The 26,687-nt window shown below is 40.2% G+C and overlaps 1 protein-coding gene and 3 long non-coding RNA genes across 5 annotated transcripts in view; 3 read left to right on the top strand and 1 right to left on the bottom strand.

Annotated features, from left to right (window-relative positions):
* LOC145447979 (uncharacterized) overlaps positions 1 to 26,687 on the bottom strand; it is a 125,281-nt gene that overhangs the window by 71,711 nt on the left and 26,883 nt on the right. The gene's annotated exons all lie outside the window — the stretch shown is intronic.
* LOC145447993 (uncharacterized) overlaps positions 1 to 26,687 on the top strand; it is a 272,776-nt gene that overhangs the window by 43,175 nt on the left and 202,914 nt on the right. The gene's annotated exons all lie outside the window — the stretch shown is intronic.
* On the top strand, positions 928 to 17,619 carry LOC145439200 (uncharacterized). The gene is made up of 3 exons (XM_080316694.1): positions 928 to 1,056; positions 14,838 to 14,988; positions 15,877 to 17,619. The coding sequence occupies exons 1-3, from the start codon at positions 1,023 to 1,025 to the stop codon at positions 16,028 to 16,030; spliced, it is 339 nt and encodes a 112-aa protein (XP_080172820.1). The 5' UTR covers positions 928 to 1,022; the 3' UTR covers positions 16,031 to 17,619.
* On the top strand, positions 2,880 to 6,758 carry LOC145447858 (uncharacterized). Its single transcript, XR_013917734.1, has 3 exons — positions 2,880 to 3,630; positions 4,073 to 4,233; positions 6,323 to 6,758. It is a non-coding gene; the product is annotated as an uncharacterized LOC145447858 (long non-coding RNA).

Below are 26,687 nucleotides of genomic sequence, written 5' to 3' on the forward strand. Positions count from 1 at the left end.
CCTGTCTACAAGAATGTACGTCATGTATGTTTACCATACCCTTTGCTGAAATTTATTAGCTCAACCGAGCGAAGAATTGGTCTTTCGACCCATTGCTACTTACTGTAAGGCAGAGATGAGCATGGATTAGAATTAGGATTTGGAATAACCGGATGTGCGAGATTTTGTCGGATTAGGCTGGGTTTACCGATTTCCGGGGAGATTGATGTCCTGTGGCGAATGGCGACAAAGTTTTTCACCCTACCAAAGTACTTTTCCACTCATTATGCGTTTTATTTCTTTTCAAAGAATTATAGGCATAAGATGTAGAGGTCGACCGATATTGATGTTTGCAGGCCGATATTCGGTATCACAGGCCGATATTAATATGGAGGGAGCAGAGAACCATATTTCCAAAAATAATATATATTGGGTCAGATGACGCTTGTACATGCCATACAAAACTGAACAACAAACGAGAAAACTGAAAGTAAAAATAATTATTGCCTAATTGTGCACATTCATTGAAATTTGGGATAACCCATAAAGCAAAACTTGATACATAATTGCAGATCAGTCGAGTGTAGAGGTGATTGTAATGCAGGAAACATAGTTTTTCTGCATGTTCACCCAGTTAAGCTCGTCCTGCAAGGGTAAATCTGTCATATATCACCCTTTGCGTCGTCGATTTCTTGAGATTGAGAACACGGAGCATTGAATTTCCAATATTTTTGAATTTTTTATATATATAAATTATAGACTGCAAATCGGCCTTCATAGGCTTCATCGCCTACCCTTTGTCTACCATGTTGTTTATTCCCAGATTATTAGTGACCAATCACTAAATGTTATGTGTACGACAGACTCGTCTGATCAATAACATCACCAATATACCATTGACGTATTCAACCAATTTTTCAATATAGTCTGGTATTTCACATAGTGACGAGCCATCAGACAATTGTCATAGTGCTCAACGATTCCGGGAATTCATCAAATATCACTTCAAGGATATCAAGAAGTTCCAAAATCACTGCTTCGTAATGAACGTCAGCCCGTTGTTCTTCGCTGGAACAGGTACGTGTGTCTAATATGTTTCGAGATAATTGAAATGCATTATTAGTCATAGTCCGACAATCATCGCTTATTTATTGACGTGTTCTGTTCGTCTCGAAACCAGAGGTTCTTAACCTTGTCTCCAGCGCCCCCTGTGAACAATTTGGATTCTGAAGGGGGCGGAAACGCTCAGGAGACGAATTGGGGGGGTGCTTGGCGCAGAGGCGATATGGGGGGGGGGGCGCTGAAGAAAAATTGCATGGCAGTAGATGGTGTAGTAAGGACATAGGATTATATAGTGGAACAATAGTTCTATATATCCCTGGGTTCTCATTGCAAACTAACATAGACGAAATCTGTCAAATCATAACATTTTTCGTTGCGCTGATCGCGAATTATCCACCAACCATGTTTCCATAAATGCACCATTATAACGATAGCTCGTGTTATTTTCCACAAAATGTTTTGAACCAGGTATTGTATCCTGCAGCGCACTGCGTGTCGAAATCGAAAAGGCATTGTAGGCTACTGTACTACTTTTGAGAGTGATGCCCTTTATACATTAAAGATTTTTGAAGCTTCCCAGCAAACACCCGATCTCCCACGGACTTACGGGTACGTCCACAATTGTGCCCAGTCGTCCCACGTCCCACTTTTAGTGACTGAGGACTTGCTCAGTATGTCACAAATTGACGTCCAATTATGTAACTCCAAGAGACCCCCAGAGGAAGTAACTTTAAGAGTGCTCCTATGCCAGTCACCAATGACCATTCCAGTGGATGTCATAATAGTGTGATGCATGGATGCCACCAACACAGGAGTTGATTTGGATGTCCTTACTGGGAAATCGTTTCTATGAACTCAAATGTGCATTATTCTGCAGTCAATGCTGAATAAGTTGTGTTGAATACAGTCACGATACAAGTGAAATCTAGTGGAGTGAAGCCGTGAATGTTGATATGGTGTGACTTTCTCATCGCGTGGAACTTCACAAGCCCGGCTGTCGATCATTGCGGTCGCACAGTGCTAAAGAGGCTCGATATAATGTGCGATACAGAGACACAGTGGCTTATTTTATTGTGACATTACTGGGTCGAAAATGCCCACATCAGGGGCAAATACTCGTAATGCATGTGAAATATTCCGATATCAGAACTTGATAATCGTCATGATGGGATTGTGATGACTATTCCAATCACGGAACAACGCAGTAAGCAATCCTCTCGGCTATTTCGATAATGGAGTCGAACACGCCTGTTGCTTCAGATTCATCCAACCATAAAACCAGAAGCCTGCCTTCTTCTATTTGGCGAGCATCGCGCATGCGCCGCGCGTGTAATTCAATTTGATTTCCGTATGTAGCAATGGCGGAGGGACGAATTATCACAGTAATGGTTTAGTTCATAATTGGAAACGTTAACAGCGTGGACTGTGAGATGTCTCTATCATGAGTACCGGAAGGGCAGGGAGCTTGGTATTTGAGTGCTATATTTAATAAACAGCAATAGTCTCGATCATCATGAACTGCTGATGCGATATAATGAATTCGATTATATGATTATAGTGACACGGCTGTAATATCACCTACAGACGGAATTGATCGACCCGCTGCTAATCGGTAACTCATGCAAGCCGATAATTCTTGTAGTAGGCTACATTTGATACTATATGATAATGTATTGATCATAGAAGTCTGATTTATTGTGCTCTGTTCCATAATGTCTCACAAGCAATAACTTGCCATTTCATGTGCATCTTGTGAAAAGTTTTACAAGGATTTCCTAGGACTGCAGGACCCAATCAGCAAACCAGATGCCGCATAAAGTAATGTACCGGTATTTTATAACATATCGGTATATACTAAATTTTGAAATGTTATGTATAGGCTTACAGAAATGTGGAATGTTCCTTTATGGAATGTGAGATTGCTGAATTTGTGGATGCATGAAGATTGTAGCATCACATTAACATCCATTTTCGTATTTTTGTGTCCACAACAGTATATAACCATAACCATCTATAATAGCGTTAATAAAATAATTGAGGCTTTCAGTGAACATGTAAGAATTTTTGGCAATATTGGTTTATATTTAGGGTATTTTAGGAACAACATTATAATAGTTTGTTAGCCCATCTTTAACCTCGCTCTAATCAAAGGATACTCAAACACTAAACCAATTATAAACTCTATAAACTTAACATGTTCATGGCCTGGTGCAGACGGGTTGTTGGCAATGTTACCGCAATGTTGGCACGGCCTCCGTGCATACTTTTATTGCTTGATTATAACTTTCGATATTAGTATATATACACGGAAACATTGCTTACATTGCAGCAGTATCAAAAAAGTAGGCTATGGATGGGCCCTAAGGAAGGCTGATTGCTCATGGTCATCTTGCCGTCGATAAGAAAACACAACCTTATTATCAATGGATTCTTACTATATAGGGATGGGACATATCTGTGTTTGTGTATACAAAGTTACTTCATTTCTACCAGGAGACTAGATATTGAACAGGCAATGTTATGTAGTTCTAAACTTCAGAGGAAGGCGCCGCAGTGGTGCATTGTTCATGGATCAAGATGTTAAATTATGTAAGTTGAAGTTACGAACTATATATGATGGTTTATGATATTTCATTAATTAGCAATTTATTACCCTGAAAAAAGTGCCATCGATGATGCGGAAATATACAATTGACAGTGGTTCGCAATCGAGCTGCTAAAACGTGCTGGGTGGAACTATAATTTTATTATAAACTGCATTGTTATAGTGGCACAGAGCGTGTAATTTCAGTAGGCTGTCTTGAAAATAGTCACATACTTGGCTCGAGTCATAAGAATTGATACTCGTTCGAGATTTGAGTAACCATACCAATGTGCTCAGCCCTACTGATTAGTCATTGTAGTGAGTAGAATGTGCGAATGGTCCAGCTTGAACTTCATTGTCTTTTTTTTACAGGATATTCTAGATTCCTGGCTTGGCTTCTTGACAAATGGCTTCACTACAAACATTATAATATCTTTGATTATTTAGATCGGCAATGTCTTCAATTGATAGTGTTCAACAACGTCAAGAACACTATACAAAGTATGTCTTGATGACTGGAACCAAAAACGTTCGGAAGAACTACTGCCACATGGAACAAGCGTTGCTGTAAAATCGTGGCTGCGTCATCCTCAGGAAAAAGTCAAAAGGTATAAAACATTGAATACACTTCATGGAAACCAGAGGCTGTGAAAGTAATCATCTTTTGAACTGAAGTAGATGTAATGTTATGGATTTATACACACCTAGATGTAACAACTTTAAAGTTGCGTTGAATCTACTCGAAATGGAAGTAGATAATGCACTTCTGGAAAGTATACAAATAATAAGTTTGAAAAAGTAGATTTGGTCGAGGTGTTGCGTAGGCATCTTAGCGTTTAATCATAGTTGGTGGTCAAAGTACATATTGTTTGCACCGGAGTTTAAATAGTTGCAACGCCTTGAATTTCTACTGTACAATTAGCCATTTACCAGGCTTGTAAAATTCACTTCAAAATGAAGTAAAAAGTTCTAAAAGAAGATTTTGTGCTCTATTCTATCCCAGGGGTTCTTGAACAGGGCCCGTAGACCCTTTTGTGGTACGATATGCATCGTGGAATTAGACCTATATGCTGTGGTTCTCGTGCGATGCGCAATTTTATGTGAATTGACTATCTGATTTTAATATAAGTACCATCAGAAATTGTGTTGAAAATAAATTTTGGGCTGCTAGAAATCTTATGAGTAGCATGAAGTGTGCGATCGCTAAGGCTAAGAAACAATGCTATTACTATGGCTAAAGTTGTTGATATGTTCCAATAATAATCGAAGCCAACATCTAATTCTGAATTAATTTGACTTTGGTAATGACAGTAGCAACAGCCTACTTATCACGACTATATCAAAACCCGGATTAGGCTACACCGCTCAAATGCTCTGATACCAGATCAAATTTCAGTAGATTTTAAAATACAACTGTGACACGTCAAAGGTCCACCAACTGAAATAGTATAACCCAGAGTTTGATGATGTCATGATGCATCCTATTGCATCATCTCTATAACTCATTATTTTAACAAATTATGTCCAGCACAAAAATAATTTTATTGAAATATTCAAAACTGTGATTTTTTCGTGTCAAACGTGAATAATACAAAAGTAAATTATATTCTCGAGATGTTTGTGGAATGCCTGTCTGCAAGCTCCCGTCAAATAAGGCCTACATGGAAATTATACATTGAATATCCCTATCTTGCTGCGTCGTCAAAAATCCGGAAATTGACCTGCGACCACATTTGAATTTGAAGCCTCTGCTCTATATGATGTGACAACATTATGAACAAGGAAAAGTTGAAATATCTATCTCGTATGCGAATTCGAAGAAAATGAATACCGGCTCTACATCATATCGAAGAATGTTTTTTAGATTTAAGATAATTCCTATTTTATTGTACTTTGAGACAATACATTTGTCATTCACACGATCGTGCGTAGCTACGTCCTACATGTGCCGTGTTCTGCGATATGACGAATCTATGTTTTTAGGCCTCGCAGTGGTACATAGAATCGGAATTCTAATTCTTGTTGAATACAATTTATGTACCCTAAAAGATCATCTGTTTCGACTTATCGTTGCTCTATTCAGATTCGTGGCAAGCCCTAGTTGTAGTAGGTGATAAGTTCCAAATAAAGGTGGTCAAAGTATTCATCGTTAGTACCGTACTAAATAGTATAAATAGCGATTTACAAGACATCAAACTACTTCCAATTGTCGACATGGTCAAAATATGGAGACTTGAGGAATGTCGTAGTTGTATGCTTTTAAACAGAGATAAGGAAAGCAATCATGTTCAGCACTCAATTAGAAATATTTGTAGCGTCAGTAGTCTAGTACAAGTAAGAGTAACGCAATGTATTTCTACTCGGGTTCAAGCACTCAAGCAGCGATATACATGGCTTATCAAAACTATTTTAGGTAAAGTAGAAGTTCTGGAAAGTACTGAAGTATGTACTTGAGGTGTTTCCACAATATAATTCGATTGACGGGTTTCATACTCTGTATCACAACGTCAGAAGCTCCCGTACTCGAGTAGACATTGTAGTATCGTCATAAATTATCACTCAGCACAAGTAGAAGTAGCGGATCACAATTAATGCATGAGGGAATAGAAATTGAAGCAGCTCTGACGCAAATTTCATGTGCTATGTCAGCAGAGTGGCTCTACAAATGATTTGCTGACATTGTTGTATATGTTTCAGGCAAAACAAAGACCAAGAAGAAAACTGTTGTTGCAACCAAGTTTATTGCGAATACGCACTCGCGCTCTTAACATGATGCGGTGCAAATGATGCATTGTTTTATAATATGCAATGTAAATTTTACTTATGATTGCTCCATGCTTTTCCCTGTTTTAGTTGTATTAGCAGTTGTACTTTTTCAAAGTCATGTGACACGTTTATTTCTAATTTCATGATGCACTTCAATTGAAATGTTTGTAATGGTAATATATAATTGACTTAGAACTTGCTGTTATATGCAAAATCCCACTGACACATTTATTCGTAGTGATTTCCTGATCGATTTTTCACGTAAGCCTGAACTTTGTTTATCAGTAATAGTTCATTAGGTAATGTTGTACTTGTATTTTGCAATTGTCGTTTTACAGTAACCCAATATAAACAGTTCGTTAGTTTATATGATGTTGAATTCCATGTAATTGCACCAGGTTAGGAGGGGAGTCCTGATATGTTAATCCTGAGGAATAGAACAGGTGGTAAATGACATATCCATAAAGAGTCACGTCGCGTCCACAGTAGGTCTGACGCATCCATAGGGAGTCACGTCACGTTCACAGCAGATCCAATGAGTCCGTATGGAGTCGCTTCACGTCCATAGTAGACCAACTAAGGAAGTGTTTAGGACGCTTCTAGTAGTCGACAAATCCACTCCAGGGAAGTAACACTGGGCGTCCTGCGTCTTTTCCGCAGGAAGTCAACTGGACATCGGGTGTTTGCTGGGTTCTTGGTTGATATGAATATTTAAATAAATATACTTGTATTTGAGAGCTACAAAATGAAATCGTCAGAATATTTCTTCAAGGTATCATAAAGGATGATACTGCTTAGTTTCGTTACTCATTCATGTTCATGTTCAAGTTATGAGCTAGTTGCAGTACTAAATTTATTGTGAGCAAACCTCTACCACATTCTCAGTTGATTTAGTAGTCACACAAAGCAATAAAACAAAACCCAATACAATTATACCTTCCTCGTATTACCAATCACAGAGGGAAGTTCGGGATGTCACATCGATCTCGAACCAAATGCTATAACCGTATGAGCCCGTAGACCAGTGGTTCTCAACCTTTTTGGCTTCGCGGACCCCTTTTGACCGTCACGGACCCTCGCGGACCCCTCAAGTTTTAGTTCAATTTTTTAGCTCTATTATGGTCGAATCGGCCCTGAATATAATACTGGAACCAAGTTTTTCAACCTGAGAAAGACTGTCATGAAATGACTTATTCTGTTCGGGTTTGCATATATATTTACGAACAAACATTTTCGACCATAAACAATTGAACATTAACAAGACAAGGCTGCATACCAATATGACTGGTGACATAAATTTCAGGGTTGGAGCGTAATGCTTTGATAGCAACGAAACATTCCTTGTTCATCAAAAAATCAGCTTTGTCGATAGGGCATCCGCAATAAGAATGCGCCAAATCTGATAGCCGAGCTTCAAGAGCAGGTATATCATTGTCCGATTTATGACAAGTGTCAGCCGAAAATACTCCGGTGTATTTCAATATGAATAATGAATATACTACTCAATTGTATATTAAGTTCTGTACCTCCAAGAAGCTCTTAAAATAGTGGTAATGTATATCACAGGATAAAATGGATTTCGTGGCGAGGTTTCAATCCCTGCATTGGGAAAAATTAGGGAAATACTTCGGAAATTTTTATTTAAAACGACTGTTCACTAATTTGATGAGACTGACAACTTCAAATCGAGAAGACATTACGAAGTCACCTAGATTGACGTTACTATCTCCATATTTTTATTTTGTCAACAAACCCCAACAAAACGTCTCTAAACAGCAATATGTTTGTATCAGCAGGTTATGCGAAAATTGGCAATGAAAACGAATTTCCACACTACGATAGTTCATATCAGACGATTAATATGATGATATGAGTCATGCCCATGAGGTTTTAGCAGTTGTGGTGCGAAACTGTCTCATGCTTTCTGAAATTGAAAAATAAAACAAAAATTACGTTATCAACCATTTTAAAAATTTAGAGATCTCACGTACCCCCTGAAATTGCTTCGCGTACCCCCGCTTGAGAACCGCTGCCGTAGGCCTTACCCGATGGTTGTTATAACGACCTGGATTTGATCCCGAAAATATCACATACAGTTATACCGTTTATTAGTCGAGTGGTCTAATAGTGAAGTCCCGACCCGAAACCGGCCACTTGCCCATAGGTTTTTACTACAGTTCTTAAAATAGTGGGAGGCGCCAGGCCCAGGAAATATTTGAAAGGGGGCGCTGGAGAAAAAAAAGGTTAAGAACCATGGTCGAAACCAGGGATGGAAAAACTTTTTACCCCGAGGACCCCACTCAAAATAGGAATCCACTCGCGGGCCGCATTATAGTAAAATCCGCATTGGAAGCCGAAACGCTATATTTTCTTCAATCAAATTGTAACCGGAGACATGCGGATATATATATACCGATAGCCTACTTTGAAAAAAATATATATCACTTTGGTGAAAACGAACATGCGTCGGCAACATAAACGAGATTTAGTAGTTTGACCCCCCTCAATAACCAAGTTGTTCAAGTTAGGGATGAAAGCATATATGTTGTGCCAAGTCTAAGAACAGGAATGAAATATGAATCCGTGATCAGCGATTGCGACTTTTGGTTTAGCTTAAAAAACACATTGTGCTGACACGGTCATAAACACGTGGTCACACTAATGGCTCATTATACCCTTACTGTGTTAGACTTGCCCTCTTCGCGTTATTTTGCGAAGACGGCAGCAACATAATTTACCTTTGTCTCAAACATTTTTTCTTTCGATTGAGTTTGCACTTTGCACCCTACTACCATAATAACTTACCCATGTCACGACGAAGTATACGAAGAAAAAGTTTAATGAAGTCGTTGCATTGATTGATTCAAATTTTACTACTAGCAATTTGTATATTTTATAACGCTTCTCAGTGCTTTCGAGGGCCGCACAAAATGTTGTTGCGTGCCGTTGTTTGCCAACCCCTGCTCGAAACTATTTCTTGATCCTATATAACTAGCACCGTAACTGCAGCACCCAAAACTCCCAAATTAGGGGAGCGAGCTCCAAGGGGGCTCAACATTATTTCGTGAAGGAACATAAATTCTAAAATATTTGTTTTGCAAATATATGAAACATTTATTTGCCTTCGATTATTGGAACAGATCAATATCAACTTGAGTGCCATAGCAATATCAGTGTTTCTTGACCTTTTTAGCGATCGTAGCACTTGTGCTTTCAATAAGATTTTAACACAATTTCCGATGGTAGCGTGGTACCTATGTTAATATCGAAAAGCTTATTTACCATCGTTCCCTATAATTTTTGACGAGTCTGCGCACACTCACCAACTCACTGCGCAGACCCTTGGACAACAGTGCGTAACGACTAAAAAAAGGTCATCACTTCGGATTTTTTTGTGTGCAACTTAAATATTCTGTGCGCAGAGACCGTATCAGCACAGCGCATTTCCGCACGTGCACAGCTTGGAGGCAACATTGCTATTCACATAAAATCGCGCCCGGCGCGAAAAATATTTTTCAGTTGCCTAAATTGGTCATGAAAATATTTCACTTTTTGTTGGTTTGCAAAATAATTTTGAAGCTCTTAAGCTCTCGATAGCATATGCCTAATTCCAGAATACATCTCGTAACCCTAATGTGGTGCTTCGTATACCGAAAGGGTTCACGGACCCCTGGCTAAGAACCCATTGAATGGAAGTGTCGAATCGCCGAAGAATCCATTGATGTTCAAGATGTGAAGCGTGGAATACTGCTATCTTAATCGCCACCGGCAATAATAACATGGATAAGAGACCACAGATCATCGAAGGTGTAACTAACTGTGCCTCATGGGGACTACAGACGGCTAATGGTTTCCATACTGACCTGATTGGATAGCTATATATGCAACGCTAAGCTACGATCATTTGATACAGGCTATTACTATTCCCCATGACAATTTGATAGTTTGTGGGACCGTAGTCGTACCAAGTCACTGCGTCCGATTCATAAGTCCTTGTCTAACGTTGGACCCGACTCAACTCGAGTCATTTTTATTTCATCACCCAGTCAGTCCGAATTGGAGTAATTTTACGAACATTCGCGCCCAGGTCTAGATCGCAATTTTCAGTCATGAATCATCAACGGCCCAACGGGTAATGTTTTATCATCATGGAATAGAAATGTGACATATTAGCTGATCTTCCACCGCATGGTCGCTTTTAAAAGTGATGTGAATAGGGTTGCATTTAAAACAAAAGGTATTTTAAAACAGTTTGTTTAAATCATGATTTAAACACTGTTTTAAACAAATACCTTTAAAAATGTGTTTTTTTAATTGTAAAATTATGCCATAATTGTGTAAATACCTTCCAAACACGTGTTGTATGAGCCTACAGAAAATTATCATCCGATATGGCCGACGTATATCGATATAGGATTGTTGGAACCCTCAAAATAGTCGGTTCAACAGCAATAGTGCAGATATTTCCTCAAAGAAGCTATATTTACCCTATATTTTCAATTGTCAATGCAAATCCAATATCACGTCACAATTTAATATTCGTGACGTTATGTCTTAAAAAAACATGAAAACAATAAAAAACATGTTTTAAACCGGGGATTTCAGGTTTATTGAGTAGTTTTAGAGTCAACTTTAAGTTCTCAAATCTAGAAAAAAGATATGTGGCAGTGGAACATATTGTCGAATAGTTGAAAAGCCAAAATGCCGTCGCGGTCCGCGCACAATGTTCCCATGGGCCGTGTGTTTGAGACCCTTGTTTCAAACAATGTTTGCAACAAATTTCTTTAAAAATACGTTGTCTAATCATGCCATAATTGCGTGAGTACTTTTGAAAAAATGTAATATGAGCATAGGGGGACTTGCACCCAATATAGTCGACGTATTCGATGTGGAATGGTTGGAACCTTCGAAATCGTCGTCGGTTCAACAGTTATAGCACGTAGATATCAAATATTCGTAAACGGAATGGATGTTCTGATGATGATGACCACCGACCGTCCGAATCAGTGGTTCTTAACCCTGATTTTGAAGGGGATGGAAACGCTCAGGGGGTGATATGGGGGGAGCTGGGCTTAGGGGGCCCGATATCGGGGACGCTGAAGAAATATGGCTTCGCAGTAGATGATGTGGTAGTAGGACATATTCTTAATAAGTTTCCAGAGCAAATTAACATTCCACAAAACATGTTGAATCCCAAAAATTTTGGTCGCGCTATACGCGGCGATGTTTGCTACATATGTTTTCATAAATGTAGTGGGTTATTTTAATTCATGTAAAACGAATTGCGCGTGCTTTTAGATCGCCGATTTCCCGTTAGCACAATGCCGACACGCTTGCTGGGATCATTTTCAACAAAATGTTTAGAATAAGGTTATACATCCCGCAGCCCACAGCGTGTGAAAATCGAAGAAGGAGGCACTGTATATCACTTTTCAGTTTTTAAGCTTGTGCACGAAATGAATAACTAAATATACTTGTATTTGAGAGCTACAAAATTAAATCGTCAGAATATTTCTTCATCGTATCATAAAGGATGATACTATTTAGTGTTGTGGTTCACAGCCTCACATGAACCTTACATAATATCTGTTTCTTTGTTTGGAATACATTCATGTTAAATTTAATAACTGGGTACGGTACTAAATTCAATGTAAGCATATATATGCATCCCATTCTCAGTTGACTGACTTATAGTTACACAAATCACTAAGATAAAATCCAATACCATTAATTTCCCGTATTGCCAATCGCAGCAGATGTGAATTCGGGATGGTTCGAACCACAGGGTATGAGACCGTACCCCAAGTTGTGATAACAACATTGATTTGACCCTAAATGTAGGCTACCACATGCACACAATTAATATATGGTTTATTATAGTCGAATGGTCCTCGAGCGCGATTAAAGCGCGAAATATTTCCAATACCAAAGTCCCGATAAGACCGACTGGATTTTGACCTCTTAGCAGGACCGGAGCTGCTGCAACATAAAATCCCAATCGGCGAGCTCGAAGGGTGCCCTAAATTATTTCGGTAAATAAACATAAATTACACATCATGATTTGACGACTCTCCCACGAATGAATACGCATAATTATAGAAAAGAGAAATATGTAATTCGGCGTCGGCCATTACCACGCCACGATGCACAAAGACATATCAAGTTCCGGTCAATATGGGACTCCGAGGTGTGTCAAAAAGATCATCAACGAGAAAACCTTAGCCGAAGAGGATTGCCCTTATGTTGACCGTAAACTACGATTTATATAAGTCCATTTGTCCATAGGTGCTTAAATCGCTCGTGCCGAATTATCATGCTGTCGCAATCTGCACCCCACAGGAGAAATAACATCCATCAGAGGAAATTATATGCCAGTGAATAAATACCGATATGAATCGTGCGCTTACTTTAGTTTAATACGTTTGCGCGTTTCAATGTCTTTTGACTATATAGCGGACAAGAGGTAACAAAATAACAACATGTAACGACTTAATTGTACCAGGCACGCCTGAGGCCTTCATTTTCCAATACAACAGCTGACTCAGCGCTACTGGTAAATCTGATTACGTGGGATGAGAGGATAAAAAGTTTATAGCGACATATATATGCAATATGCTATTACCACATTCATTCATGCATTATAGAAAATGTTGGCACCTAGGGCGACCAGGACATACAAACTTTGCTGACCATCGAAATTACGCGATGGGGTTCTTGGGGGCGAAGCCCTTACGAGGTTTGGTTTATCACGCAATGGGTGCGCAAGACAATCTTTTTTACGGGGCAGACGAAGTGATGTTACGACCCTCCCTCTTACCCTTCCTCTTTATTACAGTTCTTACAATATGACCGGGGCGCTGGAGCACGATAATTTTTGAAATGGGGCGCTGGAGAAAAAAGGTTAAGAACCACTGGTCTAAATGCTGTACAACTATGTAGTCCTGGCTAATAATATTTTTGGTCTGATTATGACAGTGGTAGGAAGCCCTTTTCGTTGAAAGAGCCGTATTTACCAAAATCGACTAGCTCTCGAACGTAAAATCGATCGGCGTTTACCTTTTTTTTTAATTTTTAGTCAACCTTGCCATCACTGCCATCGCGTCATTTATGGCATTTTTAAGTTGTAGGTGTACAATAGCATGGGCTCTCAATGTTATAAAGCAGGACGAATTGCCAAGAAGGAAAATATTTTCGCTTTCTTTAATAAGGAAGACAAATCCTCCTTCCTGAGGACGTATGGTAAACCTACCGTCTGAGGTAACAAAGGCCCATGCTGGTGGCAGTAATCGAGCACTAATTAGTATTTAACCTTAACCTTTCAAATTTTCTGTACCTTGGAGGCTTGTTCATCCTTATTTTGATGATCACGAATTCGGTATGGACTGAGATGCACAAGTTGCGTAAACGTTAAAAACTGTATCAATCAGAAAGGGTTGAAGAGCAGTGCTCTATACGTTCCTATCATGAACATTCTCAATTACATTCACGATGAAGCTTGGGAATTGTCACAGGGTTATAAGAAGGATTTAAAATTTGAACCACCAAGTCTTCCTCCATGCATATCATACTTAACTTAAATCACATTGATTATTGGTGGTAAAATAACCTAAATGTCCTCAATTTATAACATGACACTTGGAATGCTGTTTGGCGAATGGTGATGTTCATACTTCTGCGTTTTCTTCTGTTGATTACTATATATATTTCTTTCTTATAATTTTACTTATATAAATGGTTCCATATTGTACCCCTGTGAAATTCTACCGATGTACCACACCGTCTTGTTCAGAACAAAACCAACAATAAGTTATAAAATCGACTTTCTGCCCCTAAATTAACCTAAATTAGCTTTCAGTGCCATTAATAACCTCTCTACCTATGCTGCGTACTACTTTTAAGCACCATAGACAAGATATACCCACCGAAAACGCGATAGAAAGGTAGCGATGTAAAGTCGCGCAGGTTACCAAAATAATAATATCGTCATTTTTTAGACGGCAACCCGGGTGGTAACAAAGAGCGTCCGGATTGTTCGCCACTAAATCACTAATCCATCAATTACACCACTAAATCACCGAACGGATATGTTTTCTTCTTGTAGGGTTTTTAAAATATTCACGTAGGCCTAGCCCTGTATCCAAATGGGCCCCACCTTCCCCTATACACGAGAAGAAAAGCAATAGTGAGATTCGCAGACACGTTTGGTAAACGAAATTTTTGAGTTTATGGAAAACTTCCCTTCACAATAAACCTTGCTAAATTCATTGTGTGCACCTTTACGCAACGGACTACAACGATGAACAACTTAGATATGCAATGTAGGGTATACAGTTTGACTCGCTGCAGAAATGTATTCGAATTGGTCACTCCCATTCTAATCAGGTTGCTTCGTCTACCCTACTGCAAGTCAAGGTGGAACAATGATGTTGATTTATTCCAATTGCAGGAAAAAAAAATATATCACTGCAAGAGGTACCACAGGTGACAAATGAGGTGCTAAAGCCTCTGATAGACAAAAGCAAGCAGGCGTTGAAAGAGGCCATCGAGTTGATGAAACCAAAACTGATTGTGACTCTGGGTGGATATGCAAAAGAAAGGTTTGACTTTAGTATGGAATACAATATTCGGATTCCATTACTTTATAAACGGGTTAGGTGTAGCACCGAATTGCTTATTCGATCTGTTTATATAACCGGTGGTTCAAAGTTTTTCCTGGATGGAATAAACAGTTCAAGCAAGAAGTTTAGTGAATTCCGCTATTCAGGGAATTTTCGCAATGGACCAACATATATAACATTCTGGCATCACACTCGATTTTTCGGACTCAAATCGAACTTCACTATTGACTTAAGGGCCAGGGCCACGATTGCGCCCAATATTTGCGGGCGGATTCCGCCTCAACTCCATACAGCATATCAACTTTTCTCTAATACAGTATTTTATAGCATTAAAAAGGTAGGATGTATATATGAACTAATGTAAAAATGATATGTGACGAGAAGCCTGCTGCCGGAAGGGCTTATAACGGTTTGAAAATGTCAAAATCGCAGTTTAAATTAACCACTTCTGAACGACACAGTCAGTACGCATAGAGATGCCGCAAAGTATTGGATGATAATGTGTAGCACATTTAGTAGCTATCCCTTGAATGCTATCATATAATATTTTATCCGTGAATTCTTATGATATGAATACTAGTTTGTCACTTTAGTACTATAGTTTAGTAGTATAAATTTTCATCATGGTGCAGCAGCGTTTAGTTTAGTTCGATCTAATACCTAGTTTTTCAGTTATTGCTCACGGAAACCAACAGTTTGGTAATTACAAGGATCATGCAGGGGCATGTGCGGGATAGATCAGCATGTCTCACATCAATAACTCTATTTCTTGGTTCTAATAGAGATTTGAAGTCAGATGATGTGCGCCCGGCTTCCGCCTCTGCTTCAAACCACTTAAACTCGTCTCTAATATATTATTTTCCATAGCGTTGACAAGTGCAAAAGTGAAGAGAGAAGAATTGAAGTGATATCTATCGAGCACCCTTCTCCGAAAAACGGTAAAGGGAAAACCGACTGGATTCAATATGCGGAAGTTCAAATCGGTGTTCAAATTGATGAAGCAATCGGAAAGGCGCAATAGACGTGACGAAAACGTTACACATATATTATACAATCACGAAGTTTTAATTGCTGTAGTTGTATAGAGATAAATATATATATATATGTACATGATATATTATGATGATTGTATTGTCTTAATTGTTGAACCCTTAAAGAAGACATGTCTATACATCAAATTCGCGAAAAGACTCAATCAAAAAAGAATTCCGGCATTTTCTGACTATTGTTCAGAATATAATTCCTCTACGTTAGTGCCTCACGTCACGTCGGCGAGGAATTATATTCGTTCGAATGCATATCTGGAAATGAATTATGCCACTTATAGGAGACAAATATATACTTCATCTATTGACGTCGTTTGGTTCGATAGCCTACAATGCTTTCAGAATTTTATAGAGAAGTGCAATGCATCGGGAATCAGTCGAATGTTTGGATTTGATTCCTTAATATGATTAATTCCCAGAGGAACTCAGTAACGATTTACTTCTACTTTTCCAAAGTACTCGAGTAATTTTCCTCTACGTGTATTACTTACTCATGTAGATACCATTTTCCGTCATATTTACTTCGTCAGTTTTGTGACGTAGGCTACTTAGATTTTGCTATTTACAGTTTGTCTAGCAAAAATAATATATACCTTTAGTAAGAGAGAGGATGAGACCAGGATTGATAAATTCAGCTACTGCTTTCGCGTAGAGTCCTCAATCATGCTTCCCTCAAACCTTGCCTAGACATGGAGCAGCCTAACCAATCTGTTTCCACGGACTTCACGGTGAATATACTTCATACAGCGGTTGTGTGGTTCGTGATTTGCACAATTTCAGTCATAGTAATCAATATAAGGCAGTTTCATCGGAGGAAATTGAGCTCGGTGAAATGTTTGTAATTATACGAATAATGTACTATTACACTCGGCAACAATTTTGAACAAAAGATTTGTTGGCTTTGATTTTGCACTTGATTTAGGCTAATTTTGGCGTGCTGATTCCAAAAATGCCGCTGTTTTTTCTATTTCGTCAACTTTTTTCTCTACGACATATGCCCAAAATTTGCAAATTTTGACGAATTTGGCCATATTACTTTTCTATACCATATATAAATCCACAATTTCATCATATAATAAGTTATAAGGCTCAATTGAATTATTACGAAAAAGGTGTTGCTATCGATATAGGCCGATGCTTTCACCCATTTGTGAATAGAGGATGCAATTATCCGAGCATATTTCAAACACACATTTGATGCAAACTGCAGGATATGGCATGAAAAATAACCATCACATATGCTATCAGCTATAGGTCCAATGCCCCATTCAGCTTCTCCAGTGTGGCCTCAAACTCCTATACGCTCGCTAAAATGGATCAAGATGAAGATCTTAGGGATATCACTCCTAATGATTGAGATATTGTGAAATCGTAGGAGATTCACAACATAGAAGAGTCCATCAATACAAGTTAAGTGATCTGACATAGGCTTTGGGACTTGGTATAGATATATTCGTAACTTTTAGCATCCTTGCGAATTGAGAGAAGATAGGCTATCTCACTTTCGATCAGGAGAAACGGTGTTTTCGTCGTAGGGCTATACTTTCGGTAGCTTTATGTAGTTCCGTGGTACTTTATTTATTATTATTAGGCACAACAGTGGTGCTTTTAGCCAGTTTTAAGGCTTTGTGCTCCACGACATTACAATTTTTCGTACAGTACAATGAATGGCATTTTCTCGGATCTATTAATGTCCTTCCATTATCTCACGCAGTCTCTGTCACGCTCGCTTCATCATCGTTTCTTCGCTGACGACTTGTAGCTCGGCTCACTGGGATTGGGCTCTTAAAATCACTGCAACTGTAGTGAGGTAGGTGATGAGGAGCCCATATAACCTCCGACACGTAGAAATTCTTCCGAACCGGAATTCGAACCACTGCCAGCACTGCCATTGGCTTCCCGTATCCGTGATACTGGCATTGGCATGATACTGTTACCATGGATTGCTGGAGGAGTTAGGAATCCCGATTTACAACTCAAGTGAATGACAAATGTCTATTTCTATAGGTAGCGTCAAGAGGATCCTAAAGTGTGGCATTCTCCAAAATGGCAACGTCTTGAGTGCATAAACGATTGCACGATCAGTTAGTCTTCGTAAATAATATGGAAACATTGCGAATAATATAGAAACATTGAATTTTTGCAATATCACAAGCCTGATTGGATCATATGTGTCAGCTTTGAAGACAAACAATAGATATGCACATTGCACATATAACCCTGATACACATGTGCCACTCTCATATGTTTATGTCGGACAGTAGACACTCAAAAAAGCTAAAATATCCAAATAATTTCCCGGAAGACCTTGACATAGTCAGAGATGGGCAAGGAGAAAATGTCCCACAACATCCGAAGATGATGGGGGTACGATAAGAGTAGATTGGAGGTTACATATGTTAGCTGACTATTGCTCGAGTATCAAACGAGACAGCCTACAGAATTATGGGTTATTAGCGTAAATTTTAACCCTCAAACTCGCACTTTATTTGTCCTGTAGAAACAATATCGGTTTAAATCAACCAAATAAAGCAGTGCTAATCTTTATTTGAAGTCTATGGATTTACTTCCGACTGCTTGTGCTTTTTGAAACGTTTTATACCATAAACACAAAATATCAAAAGTAGTGCTTTTATGTGGGTTATGAGACAATGTGGTGGGTGCCTAACCCAAAAACTTGACGTGATAACGAAAAACGAAAATAATTTTTTACGTCAGCGCCCAAAAGTAAGACAATATCAAGTGTATGATCTATGTCAACAGACATTGTGTGTTGGCCAGTGTTATATGATAGTGATTATCCGTATCGCTCATCGCCTAATTAAATACGGGCTTCGTAAGGAGGGTGTCGTACCGCCACAATTGTTGATAGGGGGCACTGGGGTGACAAAAGGATTTAGAAACACTACTATATTGGAACGACATCGTATGTATCACGTGATGGCTGGATCCTTATGCTGTTTGAAAAAGTTATATCCCCTGCATGAGATGTAGCAAAACAAACTCCAGCATTCTGCACCGCCCGCATATATCAGTTTCCAGGTTTACTCAGTTCACTAGAGCGCATTTGTACCTGCTTTTTAAAACTACTTACTTAATTGAGTAATTTAAAATAAATCAATTTCTACTTCTACTTGAAGTAGTTTTATGCAGTTTCTATTCGTAAATGAGTTGATTTCTGCATCGCTACTGCTACATCGACTTGAGCAGTATGTTGACTAGTTCGACCTACGGTTGCATCCAACACAAAAATCAGTTTTCCGTGACCTTTGTTCAAAACATGTTTTTTATGCCATGACGTCACGAATCGTTCACTGTGACGTCACATTTGATGAGCATTGGCAACTGAAAATATAGGCTAAATATGGCTCCTTCCACGAAAAGGGCTTTCGACCACTGTCATAAACAGACCGAAAGTATCTTTAACAAGGACTACATCATTATCCAGCATAGGCTATCGGCGGTCATAATCATCATCAGAACACGCATTCCGTACCAATGATCTATATCTACTTGTTATGACTGTTGAACCGACGATGACTTCGAGGGTTTCAGCCACTCCATATCGTATATGTCGACTATATTGCGTGCAAATCGTCTGCAGGCTCATACTGCTTGTTTTTGGTAGTATTTAAACCACTGAGTCCAAAAGTGGTCGCCAGCGCCCTCCTCGGGGCGTTCGCTATTGTAAAGGGATCGCTGGTCATGGAATTTGCGATTATGGGCGCTGGCTGTAAAATTGGGTGGTAGGGGCGCTAAGAGCAAATGAAGATGGTATGGGTTTAGAAGGCAACTGCTCTGTAGTGTTGAAACGATTGATAAATAAAACAACTGAATACCCAGTGAAAATCCAAAATCAATTCAGTCAGGGCAATTTAGGGCCGTCGGTCTATTTAATTAGCTGTACGGGAAAGTCCATTGTTTCTTGACAATGTTGATCCTGCCCAATAATGAACTATTATAGCAGTCGGCAGAATCCCTAGAAAGCGTGGTTCATTGTGTGCTTTGAGAACTACGAAGTAGGCTATTCGATCAGTTATTGATCACTGCAACGTGTGATGACTCTTTAAGAGAAGCAGTCCTGCGTGATTTTAATCTCTGTTTCAGGCGATCGTGGATTTTCCGGAGTGCTGCGACCGTGGTTTTTAAGACGGCGTTCCGGTGGCGAGAAACGATATCGCTACTACTTTCCAAAATTTATGAGTAGAATATATCCGTTCTTAATAATAATGAAACCTTATAAACGTGGAAATGGCACCATTCGGATGCGACACGTGAGCTGTTCCAATTCTGAAGCTTGCATGAACTACCGGGCCCGCTCGAATACCCGATTTAGATGGATAAACATAAATCAATCATGGCAGAAAACTGCACGAAGATGTGGTGATTTAATTCCAGGATATATTCTAATTAGAAACTCCTAACCGGGTATCAGACCATTCTGTAAAGTTTCCGAGCGTGCAACGATTGAGGAGCTGATTACAGTGTAGAACAATTTTGAGTTCAACCAAAAGTTAGATATATTCAATCAATCGTTCTAGATACACAATTAAATCACATAAAATAGTGTCACTGGAGTCGGGTTGACTTTATTGTTGTTGCCTTGCCCCGCTCATATTTGATAGAACGTGTTTTTGACTCACATCAGAAACCGACTTGACAGTACGGGACGTGCAGACTGTAGATTTTAGAATGAGATTGTTCTTATAAAAAATCAAATCCAATATGACGACGAAGATGATAATTATCATTATAATGATACTACACCAGCTTCATCCGTATTATTATAAGCGGTAATGAATGCAGAACAACCTTCCTTTTATGATTTTAGTGTAGTGAGGGGGGTCGGAGGTCTGGCACTTTAATCGTTTTCCAGGGGGCGGCAGCTCAAAAAAGATGAAGTTCGACTCTGTGCTTCCTATAATCCTCGACACCCGTAACCAGGGCTTTGGAGCCGGAGCCGGAGCCCGGAGCCCCAGAGCCGTGCATTTTTACCGGAGCTGAATCCGGATGCGGAGCTCTACATAAAATTCAACCGGATCCGGAGCTGGAGCCAGTTATTTGAGGGGTAGCTCTGGCTTCGACGTATATTTCATAAGATGCTATTATATATGCAACAACCATATCTGCTGAGTTCACATAATTAAAAAGCAGGCCTTCGCGAAATTAAGAATCGTTTCCTCTTTGGCGCTACCTTTTCCGACTAACCATGTTCCTGGGGATTTAACAGCAGAACAGTCGCATGTTCAATGTTCAATTTTCATACATTAGTGCCGAACCTCGGTGTGCCAAATATGCCTGTGAATATTGTGGATATTCGTCATACCCGCAATTTCATCATCAGCACAACCTTGTTGGCCAATTGTATACGGTTCGAAAATAATTATCACTATGCATTACGCGAAATGGGAGAGAGGATAAAACGTGATTTCGTCGCACATGTCGATATGGCGAGTACGAGTCGAGAAATTCAATCTCATCGTTGCTATGAATTGGATGAGCAAATACTCGTTCTTTCGTGATCGGGCTGCGAAATTGGACCGTGTTACTGAGTATATGCAATTATGCATGCTTTTTGGAATTTATTACTGGGCATCATCGTCATTCACTCCAGTAAGGATTTTCGAGCGCAAAGAGGGGATGGCAGAAGAGTAGCCCAAAACCCCATGATATTTTATGTTGGAGACAAATTACTGATTTGATACGCGATTTCCAATTTGTAATCATCTGTTTCGTAAACTTGTAAATGTGCAATGTGCATACTGCATAGTTAAATTCGTTATGGACATGGCGCAATGTGCGTGGTACAGTGTTTAATTCGATTATTCGATTCGTTTCAACGGGAAAATATTATATACCAATAAATTTGATCGACACCGGATGGACTGGTAACGAGTGCACCGATATCGAACGTCAAACCATTGGCAATTTGGTACAAAACGAATTTCTATTGATCACGTCGGTATATCCGCCCATATTGCTATTACTGCAATTACAGTTGAATAATAATCGCACATTTAACACATTTAAAGATTGAATTGAGCTGTATGGCTTAACTCTTTCGACGCCAAGCTAAATTTGACGATTGTCTTCAAAACGCCGCGATTTTCAACAAATAACCCCAATTTCAACCGATCTTAACTTCGTCGCTACCTTATAGTTACCGAGACGTACCTACGTCCGTATTGTAGCCGCAAACGATATCTATCTAATGATGCGTAACGTGCCTTTATTTCTATTGATCACGTCGGTATATCCGCCCATATTGCTATTACTGCAATTACAGTTGAATAATAATCGCACATTTAAAGATTGAAATGAGCTGTATGGCTTAATGTTAACGAGTACAGTGCCAGTGTTAAAACGCCGCATCATAATTTTAATGCTGTACACAGCAATGGCACGGAGTAAAGTGCGTTATATGATGTTATCGACAATTGACAAGTATTAATTATGTCGTCTATCTACAAGAAAGGCGCTGCGAGTGACCCAGCGAACTACAGAGGCATCTCCCTGATGCAGACCGCTGCCAAGCTGTTCGACCGAGTACTGCTCCTCCGCATACGTGAGCAACTCTCTACCAAGCTCCTGAATGCTCAGAATGGATTTCGACCATCCCGCGGTACAACAGAGCACATCCTGGCACTGCGCACAATCATTGACACCTGCCGCTCACACAAAAAGAATGTTGTGGCCGTCTTCGTTGATTTCGCGAAAGCCTTCGACTCGGTCTCGCGCCCATCCATGGCGGAGATCCTCAGATTCTATGGAATTCCTGAGGTGATAACGTACGCCATTATGGCCCTCTACACTGACACACGAGCGCGAGTCCGAACAGATGACGGCCCAAGCGGAGATTTCAACACTTCGGCTGGTGTGCTTCAAGGTGACACCCTGGCACCATTCTTGTTCGTGGTCATCCTTGACTTCGTGCTACGAACGGCCTTCCCGGATACTACGAACTTCTTTCAATGGCGGCCACGGCAAGGAACGCGCACGTGTACGACTCGCGAGGCAATCCACGTAGGTATTCTTGCCTACGCAGACGACCTAGCCCTGCTTGCCCCGAACACCGCATCGGCACAGCGCCTCATTAACCAGCTAGAGGCCGCCGCCGCTCTTGTTGGCCTCCAGATCAACGCTAAGAAGACTGAGGTTCTGGCCATACCAGCTCTACTGGAGAACGCGACACCAATTCGACTCGGAGATATCGATCTCAAGTATGTAACGAGTTTTGTATACCTCGGTATTGACGTCGCTGACTCTGGAAAAGCGCTCAAGGCGAGGCGAGCAAAGGCCTGGGGCGCGGCAAGACGGCTACATAGCCTCTTTCATTCAAGTGCCTCAACCCAGCTCAAGACCCGCATCTTCCGTGCCACTGTCGAGCAGGTTCTTCTCTACGGAATAGAGGCACTCACGCTGACAGAGAAGCTGGCTAAGACGCTCAACGCTAACTATGACGCACTCCTCCGCTATGCACTCGGCATTCACCATCCGGAGCATATATCCACGAACGCATTGCGAGAACTCACAGGAACGGTCCCATGCCGTCTACTGGCAGCTGAACGACTATTCCGTCTAATCGGCCATCTAGTGCGGCACCAAGACGAGCAACCAGCCGCCGCCATCATTAATCACATTCCCACGGAGCCATGGCGCATAGGTGGCTGGAATCGGAGAACATGGCGCTCGACAATGGAGACTGATCTAGCGCAACGCGGGCTTTCGCTTGAAGACGCCCACGACCGCCCACGTTGGAAACGCTTAACACGAGCCCAAAACTGATTATCCTATGTTCTTTTTGTCTCCTGTTTTCTTTTGCCCTTTTTTATTTTATCTAATTGAAAAGTCGATATATATATATATATATATATATGTCGTCACAAGCCGGCACGGCGGCACCTATGTCTTCGTTGCTGCATCCGATGTTACTGACGGCTGACAGACTCTAGATTACTATAGATAACTAACCTAAGGGTATATTAGTAATCTATATAGACCAGAGGTGGCCAACCTTTTCGGCTAAAGGGCCACATGAAATTGACGAACGAGTACGTTGCCCACTAGCCGTGCCAGGCGCGTAACATGATCAAAGTTAATATTATTATTTGGGTATATTGCGGGTCGACTGTATACCGCCCGCTGGGCTCAGTTTGCAAGGACAGGACTATTCGGCATCTGGACATATCGATATCGAAGATTTCCGCTAATATACGGAAATAATTTTGTCCCTACATTTCATCTTCGACGATCTTCCTGCGACTGCAAACGCGAAAATACTTTCTCTCGTAATTGCGATTATAGTTAAACTCAATCGGCTAAATCAAGTGTTTTTTCATTTTCAGGTGGGGGTAGGCTACAGAGAAAGAAATTGTGTGACAATTAAACACGCGAAGCATAAAGAAAAGTTTTACTACTTTTTTAGTTTATTGTAGGTTAATGTACGACGATTTACTAAAAATGTGACTGCTGGACCCTGGATCTGCCAATGCGTCGGAACCGATATTTTAGTCATCAACATCCCAAGTATCGCGGCGATACTAATTATATTTTAGTTGGCTTGCAAGTTCATAATCTGAGCAATTCGATTTCGATAATATAACAGAATTTCGATAATATAATGGGAAATTAGCTCGCGGGCTACTTAAAACCTTCTCGCGGGCCACAAATGGCCTGCAGGCCGCGGGTTGCCCGCCCCTGATACAGACAGACACCTTCGATAGTTTTCAGAGCCGGAGCCGGAGCTGGAGCCGAAGCAGTGGTAATAATGCGACTCCGGAGCTGGAGCCGGAGCTAATGTATGATGGAAGAAGGCTCCGGAGCCGGAGCTGGAGCAATGCAAATTTACTGCGGCTCCAAAGCCCTGCCTGTAACGCAACTAAATATATATCTAAATACATAGTCTGCCGATAAATTGAATGACACAGTAGTAACCACGCACTGCGCCATGAAATATTCATTTCAAGTAAGGAGAAAAGTTACTCGTTTCGCAATCTGGGATTTTGCAATCGCGTCGTTGCCACTTTATCCAATCATGTTATCTCTTCCACAATACCATCTAGTTCATGACAGCCAAACATGGTATATCGATAATTCGTGGTGTCATCATCATAAATTTTTGCATGAAGGTTCGTGCTTGCAAAAGTTTGGACTTTCCGTGGGCTCATTTCGTCCCTAATGCAAATATGTATTATGCGTTAGGACATGAAACAGGAAAGTCATTTTAATTAGTATGAGCCTAAGGAAAGCATAATCGAGTCACTGCCCTAAATGATTTCATTAGGACTCGATGTATTAGAAATATGAAGTTACGAGCGGATGGGATAGAATTTACGAGCATAAGTCTCTGAATAGTCTACTTCGGAAGGCATTCCGAACCTTCATCACGCATTTTGAAGCAATCACGTCACCACTACTAGTACAATGTAACTGCTGTCATAGTGGGCTTGGTTGGTATTTTATAATATCACTACATCCATGCATTAGTTTGCCCGAGAACTGGATTACCGTTTGTGTGAAACTAGCTTACGCTGCACAAAGTTGAATATCTGTGTATCACATACGTTGAATCCATATTGAGCAATATGTGATATTGAAAATAGGCTTTGCGAGCATCAATTGGTTGTTATGAGCGATTTTGGTATAACCAGGGCTGTTCTTTCTTAGTCTTATTTTCAATAAATTTTCTTTTATTGGAGTAGGGGTCACAGAGATTTCGTAATACAATTGGTTGGAAATTTGATATGATATGACTTGACTTGATTCGAGTCAAGATTTGCATTGACTCAGATTGCTTTGCGAATCGAAAGTAATGACTTGATCCCAACCGTTTATTGTCATTTAGGTATATATTAGAAACGGTATTAATAGTTGTTTGAACGCATTCCACTATAGGGTTGCATTCAAAAACATTTTCGTTTTTGTGAAGTAGAAAGTAGTTTTTCGCTATAGGTCCGTATGCCCTTCGGAACTGGAATTACCATATCAACTTGTAGAAGTGGCCCTTGTGAGATAGTAGCAAACCAATTGCGTTATTTTCTGTGTCGCCATTCGTTTTACGTCATCGAGAAGATACATCTTGGAATTTTAAAAGCAGCTCATCTCCGACTAACTGAAAAAAAATATGCGACCCTCCGAACATATTTCTCCGTAAAAGTACTTAACTTAGTACTTTAAATCCATTCATTTTTTAAGTTTTAATTGATGTAATGTTGGTATGTGTTAGAATTACCTACGTTTACTTGTACTTGAGTAGATATTCATGAGATTACTTGTACTTCTACTTGCGTAGCTACGCTGTCTACTTTGACTACCTCTGCGTATTATATTGCACACATCATAGCGGTCTAACATAAGGAAAAGAAACCGTTCCGCCACTGAATGCGAGGGTAACGTAAGTAGTAGTATAGATCGCTCGTGACCTGGCAGGGGGTCTTATGGGCGCGGTGGTGAGGTGCCTGAAAACTCGTCTTGAACCGGTGACCCTTTAGACCCCCCCTCTCGGCGGTGAGGTGCCATGTGTTCTTATGGATGCGGTGATGATGGTACCCTTTCGGGTATAGGCTGCGGTGATGACGTGCCGTGAAAACTCGTGGTGATGATGGTACCCTTTCAGACCCCCATGTGGTGATG

This window comes from Botryllus schlosseri, chromosome 1 (genome assembly GCF_051294905.1).
Source record: "Botryllus schlosseri isolate E-star chromosome 1, Bs_hap1, whole genome shotgun sequence".
Lineage (NCBI taxonomy): Eukaryota > Metazoa > Chordata > Ascidiacea > Stolidobranchia > Styelidae > Botryllus > Botryllus schlosseri.

Excerpts from the sequence above, each read along its gene's own strand:
- LOC145439200 (XM_080316694.1), top strand. The coding sequence starts at position 1,023 with ATGAACGTCAGCCCGTTGTTCTTCGCTGGAACAG. Across the intron at positions 1,057-14,837 it reads GTTGTTCTTCGCTGGAACAG|GAAAAAAAAATATATCACTG; the intron begins GTACGTGTGTCT and ends TTCCAATTGCAG. Across the intron at positions 14,989-15,876 it reads GGTGGATATGCAAAAGAAAG|CGTTGACAAGTGCAAAAGTG; the intron begins GTTTGACTTTAG and ends TATTTTCCATAG.